General features: G+C 39.3%; 1 protein-coding gene across 2 annotated transcripts in view; it reads right to left on the reverse strand.

Annotated features, from left to right (window-relative positions):
- Positions 1-22,825, reverse strand: part of ANLN (anillin, actin binding protein) — a 49,949-nt gene that overhangs the window by 22,272 nt on the left and 4,852 nt on the right. Inside the window, exons 2-14 of one of the 2 annotated variants that reach the window (XM_019655692.1) lie at positions 22,322-22,475; positions 20,031-20,348; positions 15,785-16,161; positions 14,586-14,640; positions 11,894-12,084; positions 11,504-11,611; positions 7,275-7,401; positions 4,659-4,769; positions 3,520-3,758; positions 2,476-2,621; positions 2,026-2,188; positions 1,233-1,368; positions 404-586 (exon numbers count right to left, since the gene is read on the reverse strand). In XM_019655692.1, coding sequence (XP_019511237.1) covers positions 404-586; positions 1,233-1,368; positions 2,026-2,188; positions 2,476-2,621; positions 3,520-3,758; positions 4,659-4,769; positions 7,275-7,401; positions 11,504-11,611; positions 11,894-12,084; positions 14,586-14,640; positions 15,785-16,161; positions 20,031-20,348; positions 22,322-22,475 — 2,308 coding nt within the window. Of the gene's footprint in view, positions 1-403; positions 587-1,232; positions 1,369-2,025; positions 2,189-2,475; positions 2,622-3,519; positions 3,759-4,658; positions 4,770-7,274; positions 7,402-11,503; positions 11,612-11,893; positions 12,085-14,414; positions 14,641-15,784; positions 16,162-20,030; positions 20,349-22,321; positions 22,476-22,825 lie in introns of both variants that reach the window. The other variant, XM_019655691.1, reaches the window with a different exon arrangement.

The following is a 22,825-nucleotide window of genomic DNA, read 5'->3' on the forward strand; positions in this document are numbered from 1 at the left end:
AATTCAGGATTTATAGAACAAATACCTACAATGGGGTCAATTTTAAATAGAATAAAGTAAAATAAATTCTTTTAGATGACCTAATCCTTACCACAATAAAATTAAAGAAAGCAACTGATTTGCTGTCAGGATAACTCATTTTATAAAAATATTTTATGTTCAAAAAGACGTTTAACCTTACTTTCAGTTAGAGCCATGCCTGTTATTGTGTGGATCATAAGCCCATTTATAAACTTCGCCCTTGGTTATTTTTAAACACATATCTTCACAAAAGGAACTAAAGGCCCAAGATACAAGCTTTGCATCTGTATGCTTACTTGTTTCCATTTGCACAATTCCAATCTAGGTGAGGTTCATAGTTTAACATATGATCTAGAAGTGACGCCAATCAAAATCACCATACCTGGTTTCTGAACTGTACTGCAGACAAAATCTGCTTTTAGAGGCAAGCGGATTTCTGACAAAGTTACTGATCCTTTGGATGGGACAAATTCGCTTTGGGATACGGGACCAGCCTTATTCTTCCTCTGAGGCCCTTCGTTCTTCAGCTTATTCAAGTCATCAATCAAAAGTGTTCTCTTTTCAGCTACGTAAAAATATGCAAGTTAATGTTTCAAATATTAAAATTGCAACTGATTCTAAATGAGACCAATTCGAGAAAATGTACTAATGTGACAATTATACATAAGACCAAAGATGAAATCTGTACTTTTCTTTATATAAACAGGTGTTAAGTAGTTGGGGGAAAGCTTAATTGCTCATCTGCTTACCAAGTCCTTATAATTTAATGCTTCAACTTTTGGTCAGTTTTGTTGTGTGGTATAATCTCTTCACCCTAACATGCCCTGTCATCCATCATCACACATACACACACAACAAAATTCACATTCTTTTTTTGGCTACATGGAGATAGGTACAGAGACACAGTGTGTGTGTGTGTGTGTGTGTGTGTGTGTGTGTGTGTGTGTGTAAATATATTCATTGTTAGTACACTCTTTACAACTACATTTCTTCAAATGTATTTCAGTTCCTTTGACCAGTTCATGCAAACTATATCTTATTTTACATGTAGAGTTTTCACAAGCCTTATGAGAAACAAAAAACAGACCAATCAAAACAGATGATCAGAAAAGGCCCTTTCTCTAAAATTAGAGACTTCTGAAGATACTAACTACAATGAGCTTTTCCTGGTTTGACACTGTGTGGGAATTGTATTGGGGTATCACACATACTTGCGATTAGAAGAAGTCTTTCTGCTTCAGCTTCTTCTGATGACCCTTTTCCATGCTCTTCATCAACACAGCAGTTAAGGGCCTGGCTAGCTTGATAAATCACTGTCTGCTGCAAATTTATTTCATTATTGAGTTCCTGGTGAAACCAATGAGAGGAGGGAAAAAACCTCACATTTTTAATCACCATTTTCACTTAAACTTTAGCTATAACTAGTCCTATTGGATAATTTCCAAAATTTCTAGAGAGTAAAGCCAAAATGTTACAGTTTCACTGTTCAAGTGTCTAGACTATGCACCAAAAACATTTAACATGCTTTAATAATTACACTATAAACATTCTTCCTTATGACAAGACTTTCAACTCATACTTATTAAAATTACAATTGGGACTATGTCCAACAAAGTAGAAATTTTGAGATTATCTGATTTGTTTTATTTAAATTACATGTATGTTGTAATTTTTCAAATGTTTTCCTTAGCATAAAAGAACGTCTCAGAGCAAGATAAATTTCGCATTTTACCATCATCTAATTTATAGTCATACTTTAAGGATATGTACGACAAACATGTTTAAAAATAAATAATCCAACAATATCAAAAAGCTTGTGCCAACTTTTCTAATAAAGGGGACTTTTTTCAAATTAAACTGAATTCAAGAGCAATCACCGAGCTCCTAGGCGTCAGACACTGTTCTAGTCACTTGGGGTACAGAGATGAATAAAGATAAGCCCTGTCCTCAAAGTCCTCAGTGTCATGAAGGACATTCCCAACCCCCTTCCACGGCAGTACACACCTGCATTTTCTGTTTGATGTTAACTTGACGAGGAAAGGAATTCTTTTCTTCAGCGTTCTTTTTCCCCTCCAATTTTGCAGTAACATCTTCCTTTCGAACAATCACCTGCTTTATTGAAGGACGTTCTACTTCTTTGATTCTCTGAGATCTATATGCATCGATGCTTCAGGAGATAAGTTATACTCTATTAGAAAGCCAGCAACACACTAAGGAAGCACTATCTTTTATTGAACATTTCTGCAGAATTTGATATTGATATTGTAACGTTATTGGCAGAACATGTCACCAGAATGGAAAATTCCATTGGGTGAAAGAGAGGCTGAAAAAAGTTATTCCCAAGTTTTGTACAGGTTAATTATTAATAACATTATAACTGTAAATAACACAACTTGCCACATCAATCTAAACCATGACATTTAGTGAGTGAATTCCTTCAAAAAACTTTCTTACCTATATAGAAGGTCACGATCTTCAGAACCAATGCTGTCTCCAGACTCGGCCCGAGGGACACGGGTTCTCTGGAATTTTCCCGGTTTTGGACTCTGATCACTTATGCTGGTGCCTTTCAATTCCAATCTAGGTGAGGAAACTAAACTCTGCAGGAAAGCACAACAGACATTAGATTTTATGGGTGACATTGATTCTAAATAATTCTGAGAAAATGAATTCTTTATTATTAGGAAATAAATATCCAATAAGTCAACTGATTCATCATAAAAAAAAGACAAACTTCGCTTTTGCTCAAGAGTGTGAGCTCTGAGCAACAGGGTCACCAGTTTGATTCCGGACCAAGCTGAGCTGCCAACAGGTGGCAGGATGGCTCAGCGAAAAAAAAAAAAAAGAAGACAAACTAAAATAAGTTTCTAAAAAGTAAATTAATAAAATTTGAAAAACAGCTAAAACTTACACATAACCCTTTTAAAAAATATTTCTAATTAAATCAATTTCTAAACAAAGCTGCAGTTATTCAATTTAGAGTAATAGCTAATAATATATTGGGTTGTCAGAAAACTCATGACGTATTTTTTGTTTTACGTTGCAAAAATGCGTCATGACCTTTCCGACAACCCAACAGTTAGCTCTTTATAAAAATGTTAGTTATTTGTCTGGTGCTAAATACTAATATACTAACATGTATATTATGTACCCATGATGGAGGTATTATTTTTAACCTCGCTTAACAGATGAGGGAAGTGTAGCAAAGAAATTACACAACTTGACCAATAAACATCAGTAAATGGCAGAGCCAGGATTTGAGCCCAAACATCTGGCCTTTTAAGGCATGATACAGTTTGGATTTTATCTAAGGTCAACAGGAAGCCACTGAAGAGTTTTAAGCTCACTTTTAAGAGAATTAACGTCAGGTTTACAAAATCCCCTTGCTACAGCCGTGATATATTTCCATGCACCAAATAAAATAAAAGGAGATCCCAAAACTACTTAGTTTCTTTATATTCTTTATATCCTTAAATTTCCATTTAATCTTTTTCTTACCTCTGGGCTTACCACACCGACTGTCTGTGCTAACGGAGCAAGTAAAGACATTGAGGAGATATTCAGTCCATCCTCCTGTTCTTCACTGCTTTCTGCTTCTGCTCGGTCCATCTCCTCTTGGCTCTTTTCCACATCTAGTTCACCTTCCTCTAGGACATCACTGAAGATGTCATTAATTACTTTTGAACTATTGATATCATGATCATCATCCACGCTCATCTCAATCTCACGTACCACTTCTGAAAAACATTTCAATAAGTGAATACTGTGATCCAGACCTTTAAGGGTTAAAGGGATAGCAGAGAAGATCTACCATTCATACGCTTACTAAATAAATAGGATAGGGCCGGCCGAGTGGCTCAGTTGGTTAAGAGCTCGCTCAAGAGTTTGAGCTCTGAGCAACAGAGGTTCGATTCCCGGCCCGAGCTGAGCTGCCAATAGATGGCAGGATGGCTCAGCTTAAAACCACAACAAAAAAAACCAAAATAAATTTAAAAAAAATAAACAGGATAAAAGCCATAAGAAAAAGCACCTCCTAAACCATAAATAAATAAATAAATAAACTAATACATGAAACCAAAATAATTTTCAAAGTTCCAATAACATTTTCTAAGCAATAAAAGTGGAAACTATCAAAAGCTGATTCAATGCTTTGGGTGTAAGAAAAAATATAAAATAAGAACTCAAACTGCATGGTAACAGCCAAAAGCTTCACACCTCCAAAGTGTCCTTTCAAATAACTCCTTTTCTATTGCTGGAGCTGCCCTTTCACAAGGCAGTCAACAACAGCAAAATATTAACATCACTTAGGGCAGTATTCACAAACAACTTCAAGGGCTGCTAATTCCTCTAACAGTACATGCAAGGCGTGAAAGGGCAGTACATTTCCTTTCCCTGTGAAAGCTGAGTGATAACCTTAATCAGATCTTCACAGGGGTCTGTGACCTAAAGATAACTGCTAACAATAATGTATCTTTGTGGAAGCTAGAATATTTCTTAGTTAAAAAAAAAGAGAGTATTATAAAATCACAAGCCATTTAGAAATATAGAACACTGTATATTTGATCATGTACTTCTACCAATATATTATTTCCTATAATGTGTCCAGTGTTAATAAAAAATAAAGAATAAAAACCAACCTGTCTGCTGCTCAACCTTTGGGCCTGATGTTACTTTTAAAGACTTTTCCTCTTCTAAAAACAATGTTATTTTCAAAGGGCTAGATTTCATCGCTTCACCTTCAGTGAGACCTAAAAAAATTTTAAGCAAAACCATATTAGTACACAAAAGAACCCAGACTTTTTTGGTTAAAGAATCTTATGTATCTTTTTTCAGATTACAAAACTGCATTTCAACTCCAGAAATATATAGAGAAATCCCCAAAACACCAAGCCTCTCTTAACTTTTCCATCTCTCTCTTCATTTCCGGCAGTTCTCAACCTGTGGGTTGCGACCCCTTTGGGGGTCGAACGACCCTTTCACAGGGGTCGCCTAAGACCATCGGAAAACAAAAAGATACTTACATTACGATTCATAACAGTAGCAAAATTACAGTTATAGAGTAGCAACGAAAATCATTTTATGGTTGGGGGTCACCACAACATGAGGAACTGTATTAAGGGGTCGCGGCATTAGGAAGGTTGAGAACCGCTGCTCTATACCAAAAGAAAGGGACACCAATGTTACCAGATTATTGTTTGTTCTTCCAGTTTCCACCCTGTGTAACATATGTGCAGATCCTTTTATTTTATCAGAAGGCGATCATATTTACATGCTGTTCTATAATTTTTCTCACTTTTTGAAAAAAAGTATCGATAAAAACACTTAATAAACTAGCAATAAAAGGAAACTACCTCAACATAATAAAGGCAATATATGAAAAGCCCACAGCTAACATTATACTCAATGTGAAAGACTGGAAGCTTCTCCTCTAAGATCAGGAATAAGACAAGGATACCCATTTTCACCATTTGTATTCAACAAAGCTTTGGAAGTCATAGTTGTAGCAATACGCAAGAAAAACAAATAAAAATAATCCAAATTTGAAAAGTAAAATTATCTCTGTTCAAAGATGACATGACAGATTTCATCCACACACACAAAAAAACTGTTAGAACTAGTAAACAAATTCAGCAAAGACGCAGAACACAAAATCAACACACAAATATTAGTTGCATTTCTATACACTAACAATAAACAATCTGAAAAGGAAATTACGAAAACACTTATACTGATAATACCATAAAAAAGAATAGAATACTTAGAAATAAACCTAAACAAGGAAGTGACAGGCTTGTACACTATACATTACAAACATTGATGGAAGACATGGAAGACACAAATAGATAGAAAAATATTCCATGTTCATATACTGAAAGACTTAATATTAAGATGTCAATACTACCCCAAAGCAATCTACAGATTCAACGCAATTCCTATCAAAATGCAACTGCATTTTTGGAAACACAGAAAAGCCTATCCTAAAATTCATATGAAACTTCAAGGGACCATGAATATCAAAAAGAATTTTGAAAGAAAATAAAGTTAGAAAACCAACATTTCCTAATTTCAAAACATATAACAAAGCTATAGTAATCAAACAGCATGTATGGTACTAGCATAAACAAAGACATATAGACCAATGGAATAGAATAGAGAGCCCACAAATAAAATTTCACACATGTAGTTAAACGATTTTAGACAAGGCTGTCAGGGCGATTCCTGGAGAAAAAACAGTCTCTTCAACAAATGATGTTGGAACAACTGGATATCCACATTCAAAAGAATGAATTGGACCCTTATCTGACAGCTTATACAAAAATTAACTCAAAATGAATTAAAAACTTAATGTTAAACTCAAAACTATAAAACTCCTAGAAGATGGGCCGGCTGAGTGGTGCGATGGTTAAGAACTGGCTTGGGATGCCAGAGGGCCCCGGTTCGGATCCCACATATGAGGGCCAGTGACACTGCCCTCTACAGCTCAGATGCTGAACAACAGCTCAACCTGGAGCTGGGCTGCTGTGAGTCGCTGGCAACAGCGTAGGCTGCAGCCCCTGTGGCAGCGGGTTGCCATGGGCTACCGTATGTAGCCAGCAGCCAGTGTGAGCGGCCAGCAGCCGCAGTGAGCGGCTGTCCAGAAGCCGGCGACTGATCTGCCTCACCCAGGAAGAGCGCAATGATGGTGCCAGCTTGGGCCAGTGAAGCAACGTCCTCCACAACTAGACTGAAGAACAAAACGACAGCAACTTGTCTGTTCCCCTTCCCCCAATTCCCCAGCACTGTTCCCATCCCCCCAGTTCCCCAATAAAAATCTTTTTTTAAAAAAACTGTTAACATGGTTAAATTTTAGTACTATACTTTTAACCACAATTTTTAAAATTTAAAAAAGTTTTAAGTGTCTATGATATATTAAATGTCATTATAAACAGAGCTATCTTATTCTTTTAAGCAGCTACAAATAACTGATTACATGAATTTAGCATAATTTATTAAAGTCTTCCACTAGTAGGCATTTAGATCATTTAAATCTTATTACTATTAAAAATAGTGCTACAATTTATCTCTTTGTACATAGTACATCTTTGCACACTAGTTCAAGAATTCAACTTACAAACACTTGCAGATAAGTTGAATTATTAAAAAGCATGCACACCTTACAATTCAATAGATATTACTGATTTCCCATCCAATTTCCAAAACTACAGTGGACTGAAAGCTTCATTTTAAGTGAAACAGAACTAGAAAACGCTGACCTGTGGGTTCTGTACTGGAAGGTTTTGCTGGTGTCTGATTTTCTATCACCTTTCCCTTTACCGGAAGTGATGGAATATTGGCAACAACTTGATGTTTTTTGAGGGGAGTGGTCTGACAATGAGTTTCCTGCAAAAAGCAAATGAAGAGATAAATTTTATTTCTCAAAACCATAGAGTCTGTCTTTTTACATGTTATTAAATGAAACAAATAGGATCTAGTATTCTACATCTATTGGGTTGTCGGAAAAGTCATGACACATTTTTGCAACGAAAAACATAGAAAAAATACGTCATGACTTTTCCGACAACCCAATACATAAACTTCCTCAGAACAAAATAGATACTGTGTGTGAAATGGCCCAGACATGTTTAGAACGTAAGCCCTCAGTGCTAGTTCATAGTCTTGGCAATTCCCAGCACGTATAATCATTAAGAGTAGGAGGCAAGAGAGAATGAAAATTCACATCAGAGTTCAGCTTTAGATGAACCAATTCAAACAATCCCCCCATGTTACCTATCACATCCCACACCTGTAAAATCTAGGACAGCTCCTACCTCAGGGTTCCACTTCCCAGTTACTCAGTGGGTAAAATGCAAAGAAAACAATGAAGGACAAAAACAGATCAGAAGAGAAGGCAAACAATTCCCTTACCTGAGTCCTTTTAAATCATTTACAAGGCTATGGAAGAGAAACGGTCGTTGCTTTTGAAAAGGCTTTACGATTAAAGCAATAATAGAAATAATCAAATAAGAGTAAGAATAATAGCAACTAATACTTACATAGAGCTTAATGTGTGCCAGTCACCTTTCTAAGCACTTTACATCATTGCCTCACCTAAAGCTCCAAGTAACTCTAAGTTAGGTACTATTATGTCCATTTTACAGACGAGAAAACGGAGACACAGACGAGTGAAGTGACTTGCACACACAGCTAGTAACCGGCAGAGCCAGTTTACAATCCAGGCATTCTTGTTCCAGAGCTAGTTCCAGACTATACCGTCTCTCAAGTTAGAAGAGGCTTTTGATGTACAAACACAAAGCAAACTATCGAATGCGGTGCTGCAGACTGAAGGGCAGACAAGAAGTTTGCGGAGGGGAAGAAGACAGGGCCAGTGCATTTCAGAAGTGAGCAGAAAGGGCTGCGCGCACCTGGAGAGTCAAAAGCTTTTGTGCTGTGTGTACAACAGGCACTTGGACATTTGTTGAGGAAGCGAAAGGATGACTATGAGGGTAATGGAAAGCAACTGCGCGCATCCTCAAAGGGTTCAACCACAGCTTTGAAAACATAACAGCAAATAAGCTCACCAGGCCCCACGTGCGCTCATTGGGGATCGCTGCCCAAGAATACACATAGTGGCTGCAGGAGAGCGCTCCGGGGTCAGGTCTGCTTAGAACCGCTGCTTGCCCCACTAATCGGCTGTTCTTAGGCAAGTGATTTACCTCCCTGAGTCTTGGTCCCTTACCCAGGAGGGGGAATTATTACCTAACTTAGTGTCAGTGTGAGGATTAAATGATAGGATGGGTTTTAAAAGTGCCCACCAGAGGCCTGGCATGGAGAGCCAAGGCTTTCCTTCCTCCTTTGTGCCACACCAGGAAACTGTCCTAATCCTTTCTCTTCACTGTGCTCTGGAATTCATCCACTCTCACCTCCTCAAAGGTTGACCGCACCCCATCTATTTTCACCTCTTTCTCCTCCACCTTCAACCTCTTACTTTCTACTAGGTCCTTCCCATCAACAGTAAAATTGGCTTCAGTCTCCTCAGAGAGAACAAAACAAGTTCCAATAGACTGCATGTCACATCCTCAAGCCTCTTCTGGCCACCACCCCCACTGTTCCTCCCGTTAGAATCAAACATCGGGGGACTGTCTCCACTCCCTGGCTCTGCGTTTCACCCACTGCTCCCTGCATTCTACCCTCACTTCACTGAAACCGCTCTCCCCAAGCCCCAACAAGCTCCTTATTTCAAAACCAGGGGTCTCAGTCCAGTCTACATTTGACAACAAACACTTGACAATACTGGCCATGCCTTCCTTCCGAAAGGCTTTCTTTTCTTGGCTTTAGTACCACCGGGCTCACTATCCTTCCCTGCCGTCTCCTTGGCTGCTCTCTGTGGCTACCACAGGTGAGTTTTGAGAGAAGGTGACCCTTGAATTCCCTGTTATTATGTTCAGAATTTTGTTTACATTCACATGTACAACTATCTGGGGAGGAATTCCACAGGTTTATCAGGGATTATGGAGCACGAAGTAGTTTAAGAACTGCTGCCCTATGACTTCCAGAGACGTGGAAGGAAAACCATGAGACTACGACATACTGGCAAGCAAATGAGGAAGGTGTTTCAAACAGAAGAGATTGATCAACAATGTAAAATGCTGCTAAGAGGTCAAGTTAAATGCCTGAAAATCAATTACTGAGGATCCCTGGTGAATTTGGTAAGGGCAGTGGTCTGGAGAATGGCTATTGGGGAGAGCCTGAGTGGACAGAGGTCAAGAGGAGAACAGCTGGAAGCACCAAGTAGAGAATGCTCTTCTGGAAAAGTCTCCATGAAAATGAGGCAAAGAAAGAGGGGGACAGTGGTCAAGAGAGTTGTCTTTGCTTTGAGATGACTGACGCTACCTTGTCTGCTGATGGGGAAGATTGGCGCGTCATTCCTTCCTTCAAAGGCAAACGTATTCTCCTACTATGAGCCAGGCACACAGACAGAGACTGATAAGGCTCTCACAGACAGTGGCGGAAAGCCACGGTAAAACAATTACGGGAAGAGAAATATTCCAGTTGAGATAACCATAGGATGAGATGGATAAAATAAAGAGGGGCCCTCCGGCAAAGGACCAAGGGAGGATTTCCAGAGCAGATTAAACTTTGACGGATTCATAATGAAGTAGCAGGTCACCACGGAGATACTCCATGCAGAGACCTGAAAACATGGATGCCTGAGAAACTGCAAACAGTCTACACGACAGGACTGAGCACTCGTGTGGAGGAGCCGTGGGCACGAGCGGATCTGAATGGGTTGAGATGTCAGGCATTTTTCTGAGGATGGCTCTGGGAAGCTGTCCAGGATTACAGGCAAGTGAATACCTGCCTTTTAAAAATGTTTCCCTGGCAGCAGTGGGTGAGATAGACCAGCGAGCAGCCGGACTAAAAGCAGTGTCCAATACACACAAAGCTATGTCAGTGATTAAGGTAATGGCAGAGGAAAATATGGAAGACAAGGCAGCTTGGTGACACTTAGAAAACATATCACCGGATGTGTGTGTTTATGTGTGTGTGTACTAGGGGCCAGGAGATGGGAAGATACAGTGATAAGAGGAAGAACTCCCAGACAGTTTGCAGTGACGGGGCAGAGAGTAAAGCCCTAAGTGAAGACAGAGACTAGGTGGGGAAGACAGGAGAGCAAAGCATAGAGGGCTCGACCACCCGACCAGGCCTAGAGTTCAGGGGAGAGACAGCACACCGAGCTGAGCCTTTCTGTGCTGGGCTGATATGAGGAAGGGAAACAGGCAGCCCAGGGTAAATGAGAAGGAAAAAAAAGAGTGGATATCAGAACTAGGGGAAACATCATTTGTTAAGCAAGAGAACTGATAAAAAACGAAATCAATCAAGTAGGTATTTCTCAAAGCACGCTGGTTAAATTTACTGTTCTTTTTCTACTGGTACCCACTTTAAACATAATTCTATTATTTTTAGCTTAAAAAGATATACTAACACATACTTTGTAGGTGTGTAAATGAAACAGAACATGGTTGACATTTACAAGTAGGGATTTTGATGAAGGCTGATTAATGAAATTTGGCAGGAAGTAATACAGAAGTCAAGAGAAATCGGGGAGGGATTTGGTCACTGAAAGGATTAGAGATAGTCAAGAATAGCATTTGGGGAGAAGTATACAATCATTAAAGAAAAAGTTGATTGTGAGAAGCATTTTAGAACCAGCATTGAATTAGAATGTTAAAAGTAATCTGAAATCAACTTAATGATAAGAATAATTTTTTGAAATTTGCTTTTAAATACGTCATCAGTGAGTTTAGTAAAGAGTTCCACCAAATGGGAAAATATCACAAGAGAAAAGCAGAGTTGGCATGAATATTTAAGGAGGTTATAAATGGAAAGTGACATAGTTAACGGGAACAAGAAAAGATGTAAAGAATTATTTTACAATACAGAACCACAGGTTAGATCCCAGCCCTACTTCGGTACTAAGTTCACTTTTCTATTTGTTTGTTACCTGTTTGGTTTCTAGTTGTTTGCTTCTTGAGTTTTCGCCTTTTTCTGCGCTCCATAAACTGCCCTTGTCAAATCGGCCTCGTAGACATGCTAGTTCTTTTTCACGTTCCTAAAACCATCAAAAGCTCTATTTTACACAAGAGCCAACAGTATGTTGAAGAATAATAACCAAGCACTACTAACTTTGCTTGCCTTCAGTTTTAAGATTAAAAACATTCATAATACACATGGAATATAGGACGATAGTATTTCTAATTTGAAATAAGTGATACCAAGAATGAAGAGGCTATTTATCTCATTCAAAAAGGCTGGCATGGAAATACACAATGTGCCTTCTATCGGTTCTATGAAAAGACCATGCAATGGATAATGTTAAAAGCGGGAAACATACCTGCTTGAGCCGTTGGGCTACATGGCTAGTAGATGAAGATGTGTTTTGCTTTAATAGTCTTTCTTGGATGGCCTTTGTATTTGGGGTGACAATGGGGGTCTTAAGGGGTGTGCTACGAGCGGGACTCTCTTTGCTGTGTTCTTGACAACGCTCTCCAAAGCGTTCCAGGAAAGGCTTAATTCCTGCTCCTCCTACGGAAAACACACACGTTTTTGGAAGCTATTCAGATTAAGTAACAGTTATGATTTCTTTGGAAAAAGTTCTAAAATCCAGTACAGCTCCAAAATACTTTGTTCCTACTAGGAATATTCATTCAGAAAATATGAAAATAGTTAAAAATTTTAAAAAGCATTTTTACCATACTATTTAAATCTATGCCCTAAAATTTAATTATAGGATTTAGTTCTTTAACAACAATTTTTTTTAAAGTAGAGTGAAAGGACAGTGGGGATTAGAAAACCCTTTAAGTAATCAAAACCTAAATGATTAGAAATTGACTGACTGCTAATAATATCCTGTAGGGCCAGCCGAGTGGCTCAGTTGGTTAAGAGCGTGAGCTCTGAGCAACAGGGTCGCCAGTTCGAATCCCACATGGGCCAGTGAGCTGAGCCCGAGCTGAGCTGCCAACAGGTGGCAGGATGGCTCAGCTGGTGAGTGCATGTGCTCCTAACAACAAGGTTGCCTGTTCGACCCCAGCATGAAATGGTGGGCTATGCCCACCCGCAACTAGGATTGAACATGGCACCTTGAGCTGAGCTGCCCTGAGCTGCCCATGGGCGGCTGGATGGCAACTAGACTTGGGAGCTAAGCTGGCTGCACCCTCCACAACTAAGGTTTAAGGACAAGTTGGCTGTTCACCTCCCCCAATTCCCCAACACTGTTCCTCTCCCCCAAATCCCCAATAAAATCTTTAAAAAAAATAAAAATAAAATATAATAATAATAGCCTATAATCACCAAGTGACCTGGCCATAACCCAATTACTTACATTTCTACAGCCCAATTTATTTTGTGTTGCTCCCAAGAAGTCTAACAAATGAAAATCCAGGAATTAAACCTTTTTTCTCTCTCAAAAATAAAAATTTGGAATTATTCACTTTACCAAAGGATACCTTGATTTTAAAGTCTTAATACATTACTCATTTAAAATAGTAGGGGGGCACATTTAAAGTTGAACAAATAGGCTAGAGATCACCTCCATCATGAAGTAGCTAGGATCGTCCTGTGTAAAAGGAGGTTCGTCAACATCATTCACTGGCAAACATTTTCCTATAAAGAGCCAGCAAATCAATTTGGGGGGCTTTGCAGGCTACACAGCCATCGTTGCAACTATCAACACTGCACTGATGAAAGCAGCCATGGACAACAACTAGGCGTGCTTGTGTTTCAGTAAAACTTTATTAGCAAAAACAGGTGAAGGGCAGAACTTTGCCCACAACCATAGTTTGAAGACTCCACATGTCACTTATTACCACTTCATGCCACATCTCAAGCGAGGGTCCATTAAGAATACAAAGAAACATGTAAATTAAATATTTCCGAGGCCCTGTTAATGTATTCTGGATATACACAGTAGCCAAGCATAATAAAAAGAATGCTCCCTGTTTATGCCGTCCTTATCTATGCCCTAAGTTTTTAGAAAATTAGGAGTAACTAACTCTATGGAATGTTGGGATTTTGCTATTGTTTCCAATTCTCATTTTGGGTCATCTGGAAACTGACTGCTGGTTTCTATTTAGCCCATAACTAATGGATTCCCCACTTTCATCTCTCTATCTGCTTCTCTTTTGTGATAAACTATAGTTTCTGGAGCGACTGTTTTTTCCAAAAGTTAAAATTTAGAATTAAAAAATCTTTCCAAAAGCAAGTGTAATGAAAAAGAATATAGTTCAAAGTAAGCAATATTACCATATTTCTGAGGCCTGTTTCTCAACCAACAGCATGTGGGGTATGCCATCAGGTATAAGTCACAAGACGAATATGGACTCCCTAGAGCATCAGTTGACTATAGTGGGTAATTCTGAATTTTCACATGTACACAATCACACACAGTATGCACACATATAAATATAACTGGGAGTGGAATCATTTGTATACACATTCACTCCCCTTTGTTACTAGGGGTGCCTTCATAGTGAGGTTTGAGAAGCGTTGTTCTACACGCTTAATTACAATAATGTTTTTTTCTCCATTATTCCCTTAAAATGTGACTTCCAGTTGTATATGCTTTAGTCTGCATCAAAAAGTATAGAAGTATCTAGCACAGTCATCCTAGAAGAAAGCATGTTTAAACTGTTAAAAAGTAACAGGTTAAATATTTAAACCAGTAACTGGGTTAGGATACACTAATGAATATTCATTCAATCAATTAAAGCTGAATTTGAAGATGTCTCATTTGACACATTCAGGCATTTGCCCCAGCAAACTGACACTGTACATTCCCAACTGGATATTTAAAGGGCTGAGAACAGACACCCCGAAAATAGTCAAATGTAACTTTGGATTTTTAAAAAATACATAACCTGGTGTTGTAGATTTGTCTTTAGATTGAGACTGCAGGCAAATTTCTCTACTTAATTCTTCTTTGGGCCGAACTGTCTGGGATACAGTTGACTTCCCAACTGATTTTGACACCTCTGTTTTCAGAGAACTAACAGGAGTTTTTCGAAGTACCTCAGGACTTTGTGCCTCACCATTTTTAGCATCAGTGATGGATACAGACGATTTGACTGGGGAACAAGTAGTTTTCTGAAACATGATAATACTCAGGGTAAACAACAACATTCACAATTTCTAAAGGTAGTCCTGTAATAAAACAACTCAAATCCTATTTGCTTGGTAGCCTTTGTGTAAACTCATTAAAAAAACTTTCTTGCTCTCTAATAGATCAAACCAATGTGAAAGGTTTAAAAGTAAAAAAAATCAACTTAGAAAATGCCATTATTCAAATTATAATATGTGGCTTAGTCTGCCCAATATATTGGTGGGTAATTTAATATGAGGGATAGGGTTATTCACTGCTTTAAAAAACCATTTCTTTCATATTATTGCACTAGTACCTTTATAAATTTTAACTGTGGTAGACCAAATTCCATATTTTTTGTATTTTAGTTAAATCAGTATTAATTTAACAAAATCAAATCAGGTACTTGATTGTTAATTATATAATCAAGTATTAAGTACTTACTATATGCCAAACACTATGCTAAGCAATTTATGCACATTATCTCATTTTATCCTCCCCATTACCCTTTCTTTCCCATTTTACAAATGGAAAAATAAGGGTTTGCAAGATTAAGTTGCTTGTCCAAAGCTACACTTCTAATTATGTGGTGGAGCTGGGACCGAATGTAGATCTAATTTTAAAACCCAGCTCGACACTTAAAGACAATGCTCAGGAACACAACATTCTTTTTCTTTTTTGTTTTTTTAAGATTGTTTTTAAAAACTGTTGAGGTAGTACACGCGGGAGGTAACCTTTCAAACATTTCAAAAGGATAAAAGGACACACAGTGAAAGTATGGTGCTCACCCTTGACACTTTGCCATCTGGAGGTAACTATAGCTATTAGTTTTCCGAAGTATTTGAGATCTTATATTTATAAACATACATAAAACATTTTAATGGAGAAAGTAATTCTCAGTGCTCTCCTTCATTTCACATTATATATACTTTGGAATCTCATTAAATTAGTGTTAATTTAGTTAACTGCTAATTTATCTTGGGACAGGGTACCAGATTTATGACTTTTACTTTCTATGAACCCAATATTCTAAAAATACTTATAAACACGATTAATATGTTTTAAAATACAGACCTACACATACATAGACATTATCACGTGTAATAAAAAAAGAAAAGGTTTGCAAACACCAAAATTGCATTTACTTACCGCAGAGCTGGGAAGTGCAGCCTTACCCAGTGCTGCCCCCTCACTGGAGGATGGGGCTTTCTTCAAAGAGGCAGCGTGGTCTCTTTGGGAACAGCCTGTGGCTTCCTGCTCAACACTGCTGCTATTGATGCTAGCAGATGCTCCACTAGCAGAGGAAAATTTGGATAAACAAGTGGTACCAGGCCGTCCTTGTGCACTGTTCTGCTTTGCAGAGGAGTGGTTTACATCATCTTCCCAAGAGCAAATGGTTGCAGCAAGGTTGGCCAGACGGCCCTTCCTCCCAAGTGGAGCTGCTGAGGCCTCTGACGGTTTGGGAGGGGAGGCGGCCTTTTCCTCTGGTGGCACTGCTGGCATGAGTGAGATTTCGGGGATATCATCTGAAAGTGTTTCCAGAAAAAAAATTAACACTCATGTGCAAGAGATGCATGTATGTGTAAATACCAGGATAGTGCCATTCAGAATTTTTCAGTGACAGGTTTAACTAGTAAAAGCTCTCCCATGCATCAAACTACCACGCTGCTTAAATTTGATAATAGGTACTCAAATCAGATGATACTTAATCCAAATTTTTAAAAAATAACTTTGATACACGTTTTATTTTTTCAATTTTTGAGGGATTATGAGTGCTCCAAGATACAGCACATTTAGGTTGTATTTTCAGAATTAATTCACGGTGTTAGAACACTGCACAATTTACGGTTATGTGTTCCACAGGAACTTTTTCTTTTAAAAATGGATTACACCAGTGCTGTATAACAGAGCTTTTTGCAATGATGGAGATATTCTGTATCCATGTTGTCCAGTACAGCGTGCTGTTCACACATGTGCTAATGAGCACTTGAAATGTGCTTAGGGCAACTAAGGGAATTACCTAGCTTCACTTTGTTTTAATTAATTCAAATTTTTAAAGCTACATAAATCTAGTGATTATCATATTAGCAAACACAGGGTTAGACTAAAATGTTTTTCTGCAGTTACTTCACATGAAGATAAATCTCAAAAAAGTAATACTTCGCTTATGAAGGATCTAGGCCTGCATGCATAAAGAGTGTGTGTATATACTGGGAAGTCAGAGGTTAAGGCACTGTCTCTTCCACAAATTCAGTCAATGGAAGAGGCATCCCTCTTCTGTCCAAGGCTTAGATCGCTGCCTGAAGTTTCAGTTATGCTCCTCCAACACTCCTCAGGGACTGTCTCCAAATAACTCCTTCCTCTCCACAGACTTGATTCTCTGTACATAACAAGCTCAAGTCCCTGTCATCTTAAAAGCAGAAACAAACATCCCCTTATCAACATACACCTCCTGTAGCTACTGTCCCTCTTTCCCTACACAATTTTCACTCACAACTCAACACTCCCCTTCAACCCTCCTTCTGCCTATGCCACTGCCCGGAAGTTGCTTTTGCTGTTGTCACTAGATGCCAGGACACACACTGCAGACCTTGCATTGCCATCTGTGACATCACTCTCCCCTCGTTCTGTCTCTGTGGCCCGTCCTTCCTGGTCTCCTCTACCTCCTGTTGGCTATCCACCAGACCCCGCAGATAACACACCTGAAGTTGAAACTGCAACACACACGCCCCTCCTCATCATGGCCTCTTCCTCTTCGCCCTTAGCCTCTGCCGCCTTGTCATCATGTCCTACAGGCTCCTTCTCCCAAATCTCTCAAATCCAGCCTCTCCTCACATCCTCACAGGCCTTCCTCATTGTGCATCTGGGTTGTAACACTAGCTGCTAACTGGTCTTTCTGCTTCGAATCCCTGCACTACTCAGCCCCTCCTCGATTCTAACGCCGGAGGGGCCTTCCCAAACCATCTGCCTGTTCGGCCTCTCCCGGCACCTCCCGGTCACCCCAGTTTAATTCCAAAGGCTCCAGGCCCTGCTGCTTTCTTCCAATGTATCTCGTTTTTCTACCACATGAACCATATGCCAGAACACCAACTTTGTACCCACACTACGTTCATGGTGTTTGTGCTTTTCACACATTCTGTTGCTTCTGCTCAGAGTATCTCCACTGTCTGAAGCCAGCTACCCTCAAAGGCCAGTGGCATCGCCCCTGTGTCGTCCAGAAAACCCTTCTGATGGCCACCTGCCCTACGATACCCTCTTGCATACCTCTATCATGTCCCTAAAATGAGCACTGTCTTCTAAGCAGATGCCAGTTGTTATCAGGTTTTAGGAATGGGCTTAATAGACCTCTAGCTCTTCTATTCTCTGTCAGGAAGAAAGGCTTCAGATAAATTATGCTTCAGTGGAAGTCCTCAAGCATGTAACTGGTTTATGCCAACTCCAATCCTAAACTATTTCATTACAAACACTTCTGTCACAAGGTTCAGTGCTTAAAATTAGGCAGGCTAAATAATGCCTTACTGAGGTTTTTTTTCAAGGCTGAGGTGGGTATAATATTTGTTAACATTTGCTCAAATCACTGCTGCAAATGCTTTAAGCTCTAGAACATTTAGGGTCTTGGTTATTCCTTTGATCATGCACATTACATCACAAGCCTCTTTCTTTTTTTTTTTTTAAGGAAATCTGCATTTTGCAGCCCACAGATATTTCCTATAAAACAGGAAAGGAGCATCCTTCTATTCAGACACATTTACTAATTAGCCTCCTCAGGCATTATAAACAAGCATGGTTAGCTCTGCCCATTACTAAAATAAGTACGTGTAATGACAACATGGAATATCTGCACCGTTACTGCCCAAAAAACCCCAGGCAGGTAGGTCAGAGCTGGCAGGAGCTGAGCCTGAGAGTCAAACGGCTGGGGTCTGAATTTTAGCTGCTGACCATGGCAGCTTTTAGCCTCGCTGAACCCAGTTTCCTCTTCCGTACCACAAAGATAAAAGTGCTATGTATCTCGTAATATTGTAATAAGAATTAAATGCTATACTACATTAGAACACAAAAATATTTAGAATGCCCAGCACTTTACACAGTAATCATTTGCTCTTGAGATTATCGTCACTGCTAGAAAGGATGATCTTAAACGCTTGGCAGTCTGGTACTTATCAAACTTTCTGTTAAAAGAACTGATATGTATGGAAGACCGCCTTAGGGATGTGCAGTCCCCATTTCTCTAGGTCACCTGGTCTCAATTCTGGCTACGCATCAGAATTACCTTCAGCTTTAAAACAAACAAACAAACAAACAAACAAAAAAACAGAGCAGGCTCCAGGGCTGCACCACACCGCTGAGCCCAGTGCAATGGTCGGAATGACTCTGAGACACAGGAGCCAGGCTCCGACGCCAAAGCCTGAGCAGCACTTGCTGGAGAAGGCCCCGTGGCCACTGAGCTGACCACCTGCCCTGAGCTGGCTCACTTTGGAACAAACTGCTTTTACTGACCTGAGGTTGGAGCCAGGCCACCTGCCTGCCTTGAGAAGCCTTCTATGTTTACTAGCTCGCACAAAATCATCTTTGAGAAGGGAAGAAAGTTCTCTTGGGCCAATGATGGTTGTGCTTTTATCTTATAAACGTAAGTCATGTAACTTTCCATTGGCTGCTAGGAAGTTCAAAACCCTCTCTAGCAAGTGAGGGGGACCTTAAGGCCTGGATTTAATAATAAACTAACTTTACCCTTCACTTTGTTCTCCTTCCCTTCGCCCTGATTTCCTTATTTTTCTTGTTTTGCAATATAGGTACTTTTGTAACTCATCCCAAGGCTATTTTTGTAACAAGGTAGAAGATACATAAAATTCATCACAGAACAAATACCCTATTGCATGACAACTAACCTGCTGTCGGGCCTGCCATCTGATTACAGGCCCATGAAAGGCAACGATCAGCTCACCTGTTTCCAGCACCTTCGCAGAGGAACATGCTTTGTAGGTGCTCAGTAAGTGCTCTCTCTATTGAATGGCACCACGTACTTCAGTAACCCTATTCAATTAGTGAATCCATGAAATAGGACTTCTTGAATAGAAAGCTGAAGGTCAGCAATGCTAATAATGCCAAGAATGTAGTTTGCTTTCTTCTGTTTGTCATTGCAAATATAATTCCATTACAAAGTCAGGCTTTTGCGAAATACTCTAAGAACCTCATCATCGCCTACTTCAGTGAGAATGCCAACTGGTAAATGGACTACTGACACACAGGCCATTTGCAAGTGACCAATACTCAGGCTACAGAAACACTAAAAGCATTTACCTTTCATGAGTTAACTGATAAACAAAATGTTCAGCATATACCAAGTTGAACCTTACTGAAAGACAGTGAAGGACCACACCATCCACACAACCTATACCTGTCACGTCACTGTTATCCCAGTGGCGCCGCTGCGCTGCCAGTTTTTGCATTCGTGTTTTGACTGAGGAAGCTGCAGGTGCTTCCGGTCTTGAATTCAGCCCTCTCGGCATGGATGGTGCATCAGCCACGGAATCACTGGCCGGAGCCGGAGCCGGAGCCGGAGCCGGTGGCTGTGCCTGAGGGGACACAGGACGTGGAGAACGAGGTTTTGCAGAGACTGACTGAACCGGCTGTTCATTTTCCAAGTTAGAAACTTCTACTTCAGTGTTATCAGAGCAGCGTTTTTTTGATGGTGATGGTTTTGTACAAGATTTCTCTAGATTATAAAGAAAAGAAAAAAAATTCAAAATTCTACATTTCTCACAGCATGAAAAACTTGCTGTAGGGGGATTCAACAAATTAATAAAACATCATGTTTCTTTAATCCCTGAAATGATTTTACTTACAACAAGAAATATGAAAAATTCTACTTTCTTTCAGTAACTTAGCAACCTGATAGAAGAGGTTTCTTTTTAGAAAACATAATTTATGGTTTAAAAAACCTGAATGAAAATAGATTCAAATAACGTTCTCAAAATATATGCGTAATACTTTTCATAGTCTTAACAGGAAATTAAAAGTGCATACACATAGAATAAGTAAATATTCTAGGGTGTGTTAAAGATCATACAGCCCAATCACCTCATTTTTAGATAAGAAAAATCAAGCCTGGAGAAATTTAGTTACCTGTCTACAGTGACACAGGTGAATTAAGGGTAGAAACCAGGCTTTCTGTTTTTAAAACAACCTTTTATGGACAATAATAAGCAAGGGTAAGAAGGCACCTACCTGGCTTGAGGCTTAGGAGAGAGTCAGGGAACCAAAAAAATAACTGAATTATCTGGTCCATACCAAACAAATTCATCAGCACAAATGTTTAGCAATATCTCACATTTTAAAATTCCATGAACATCTACAAAATAAATTTTAAAGTCCTAAAATAAAAAGGAGCTATCCAAATATAAGGCATATTATTTCTACCTAGGAATGAGTTTTAATATATCTCCTGGAAAACTAATATTTAAAAAGAATGTAAATTCCTTAAGGGGTCAGTTTCACTGGCAGTCTAACCATGTATTCTGGTCCTGGCAGTGAGTGACCAGTCATATTAGTGAGAAGTCATGGCTGCCCTCACCGACATCAACCTAATTAAATACACAACATGAAATTTCCTAACCTTCTGTGATACACTAATTTTCCATGAATTTATCTAATTGCTTTTTGAAAGTATTTCTGTTTTAAGATGCAATACCACCTGGAAATACAGAAGTCTTTAAGTTTACCAAAGTTCTTATGTAAAACAGCAAATGCCTCCATTTAAGCATCAGAATGTACTTCCAGCCACTGGTTGTCAAGTACACAGTGCTCACTTTTTGACTGTATAAACCCATCACGGTGAAAACAAAAGATCCTGGACTGGGGCCAGGCCTCCATTTTCCTGGCTGAATACCACATGTATATATTATTTCCCTTCCTCACTTCAAAATGTATAAATATAAAAAAATAAATTACCATTCTATGGTTAGCTTCCAAAATCATTATAAGCCAGCCCCAGGCCCTCATCTCTGGTTTTGTCTTCTGTAATACTATTTTTTTATCTGTATTTTAAGGTTATACTAAGGAAAAGTATTATCTCCAGACTACCCCACACTCTAGGAAAAGGCTAAAACAGCTGGCTGGGGATGCCAGGATTTAGGAAAGAATAAAATAGGTTTCCAAGTGAGTGCGTGAGTGTGAGTGTGTGTGTATGTGAGTGTGACTGTGTATGTGTGTGAGTGTGTATGTGTGTGCGTTTGTCTAACTTCACCAGACCTATATAATAACAACCTACACTCTGTGCCTAACCATAGAGTTGGGTCAGCAGACAATGGAAAGGCTCATTAAAATTCGGAGCGGCCAGTCCATCCGCCTTTCGTTGCCCTGCTCATGCCAGAGACACGCCTGAACTTGGTGGTCACTGTCGGGGTAAACCCCGCACCACCGCCAGTTGTAAGTGCTCCCCTGCTCCTTTACGGTTCTTCCCTTGGGGGTTTTAAGAATAATTTTGGATTAAGGAAACTAGTTCAACCAATTAATTTTGAAATATTTGTTAAAAGAAACTCTGCTCTGGTCCAACAGGTTCTAGAAGAGGGTAACCCAGAGGCTGTCATGTGTCTCCCTAAGACCTCGGCTCTTCTGCATGCACAGTGGAATGTGTGGGGCGCCTCTCCTGTAAAACTATGCAAATTCTGCTTTTCCTCCTAGCCTTACCTTCGCCAGCAGACAGGGGCTGCTGGTTACTTGCTTCTGAAAGCGGCTCTCTGGCTCGCTTAGCGTGAGTCGCAGACCTTGCTGCTGCCGTGGGCCTCTCAGCCATCTTTTTCTGAAGATTTTCTCGCCTGGCACGGGTTCGTTCCAGCAGTTTCTACATATATGATATTTAAAACACCGTTTAGTTAAAGGTTCACAAAACTTCAGCTATCTTCTGAAAATCACCAGTTGCCATATAGGGTAATAGTTAAATACATTTCTAAAGTGAAATCCTAAGTAATTTAAGTCAAGATTCACCAAATGAGCATTCCAATGTCAAAATTATTGCAGATGTAATATGAACATTAAAGGGGGAATAAAATGTGGATATAGTTAGTTGTATAAGATTTTAAATGGCCACAATTTTTTTTTGTTGTTTCCATCAAAAGATAGAATCTATTTCCACTCCTGAATTGGGTTGGCCGTATGATTTATTTTGACCAATAAAATGTGGCAGAAGTGACA

The sequence above is a fragment of the Hipposideros armiger genome, unplaced genomic scaffold (genome assembly GCF_001890085.2).
Source record: "Hipposideros armiger isolate ML-2016 unplaced genomic scaffold, ASM189008v1 scaffold_244, whole genome shotgun sequence".
In the NCBI taxonomy this organism is placed as follows: Eukaryota; Metazoa; Chordata; class Mammalia; order Chiroptera; family Hipposideridae; genus Hipposideros; species Hipposideros armiger.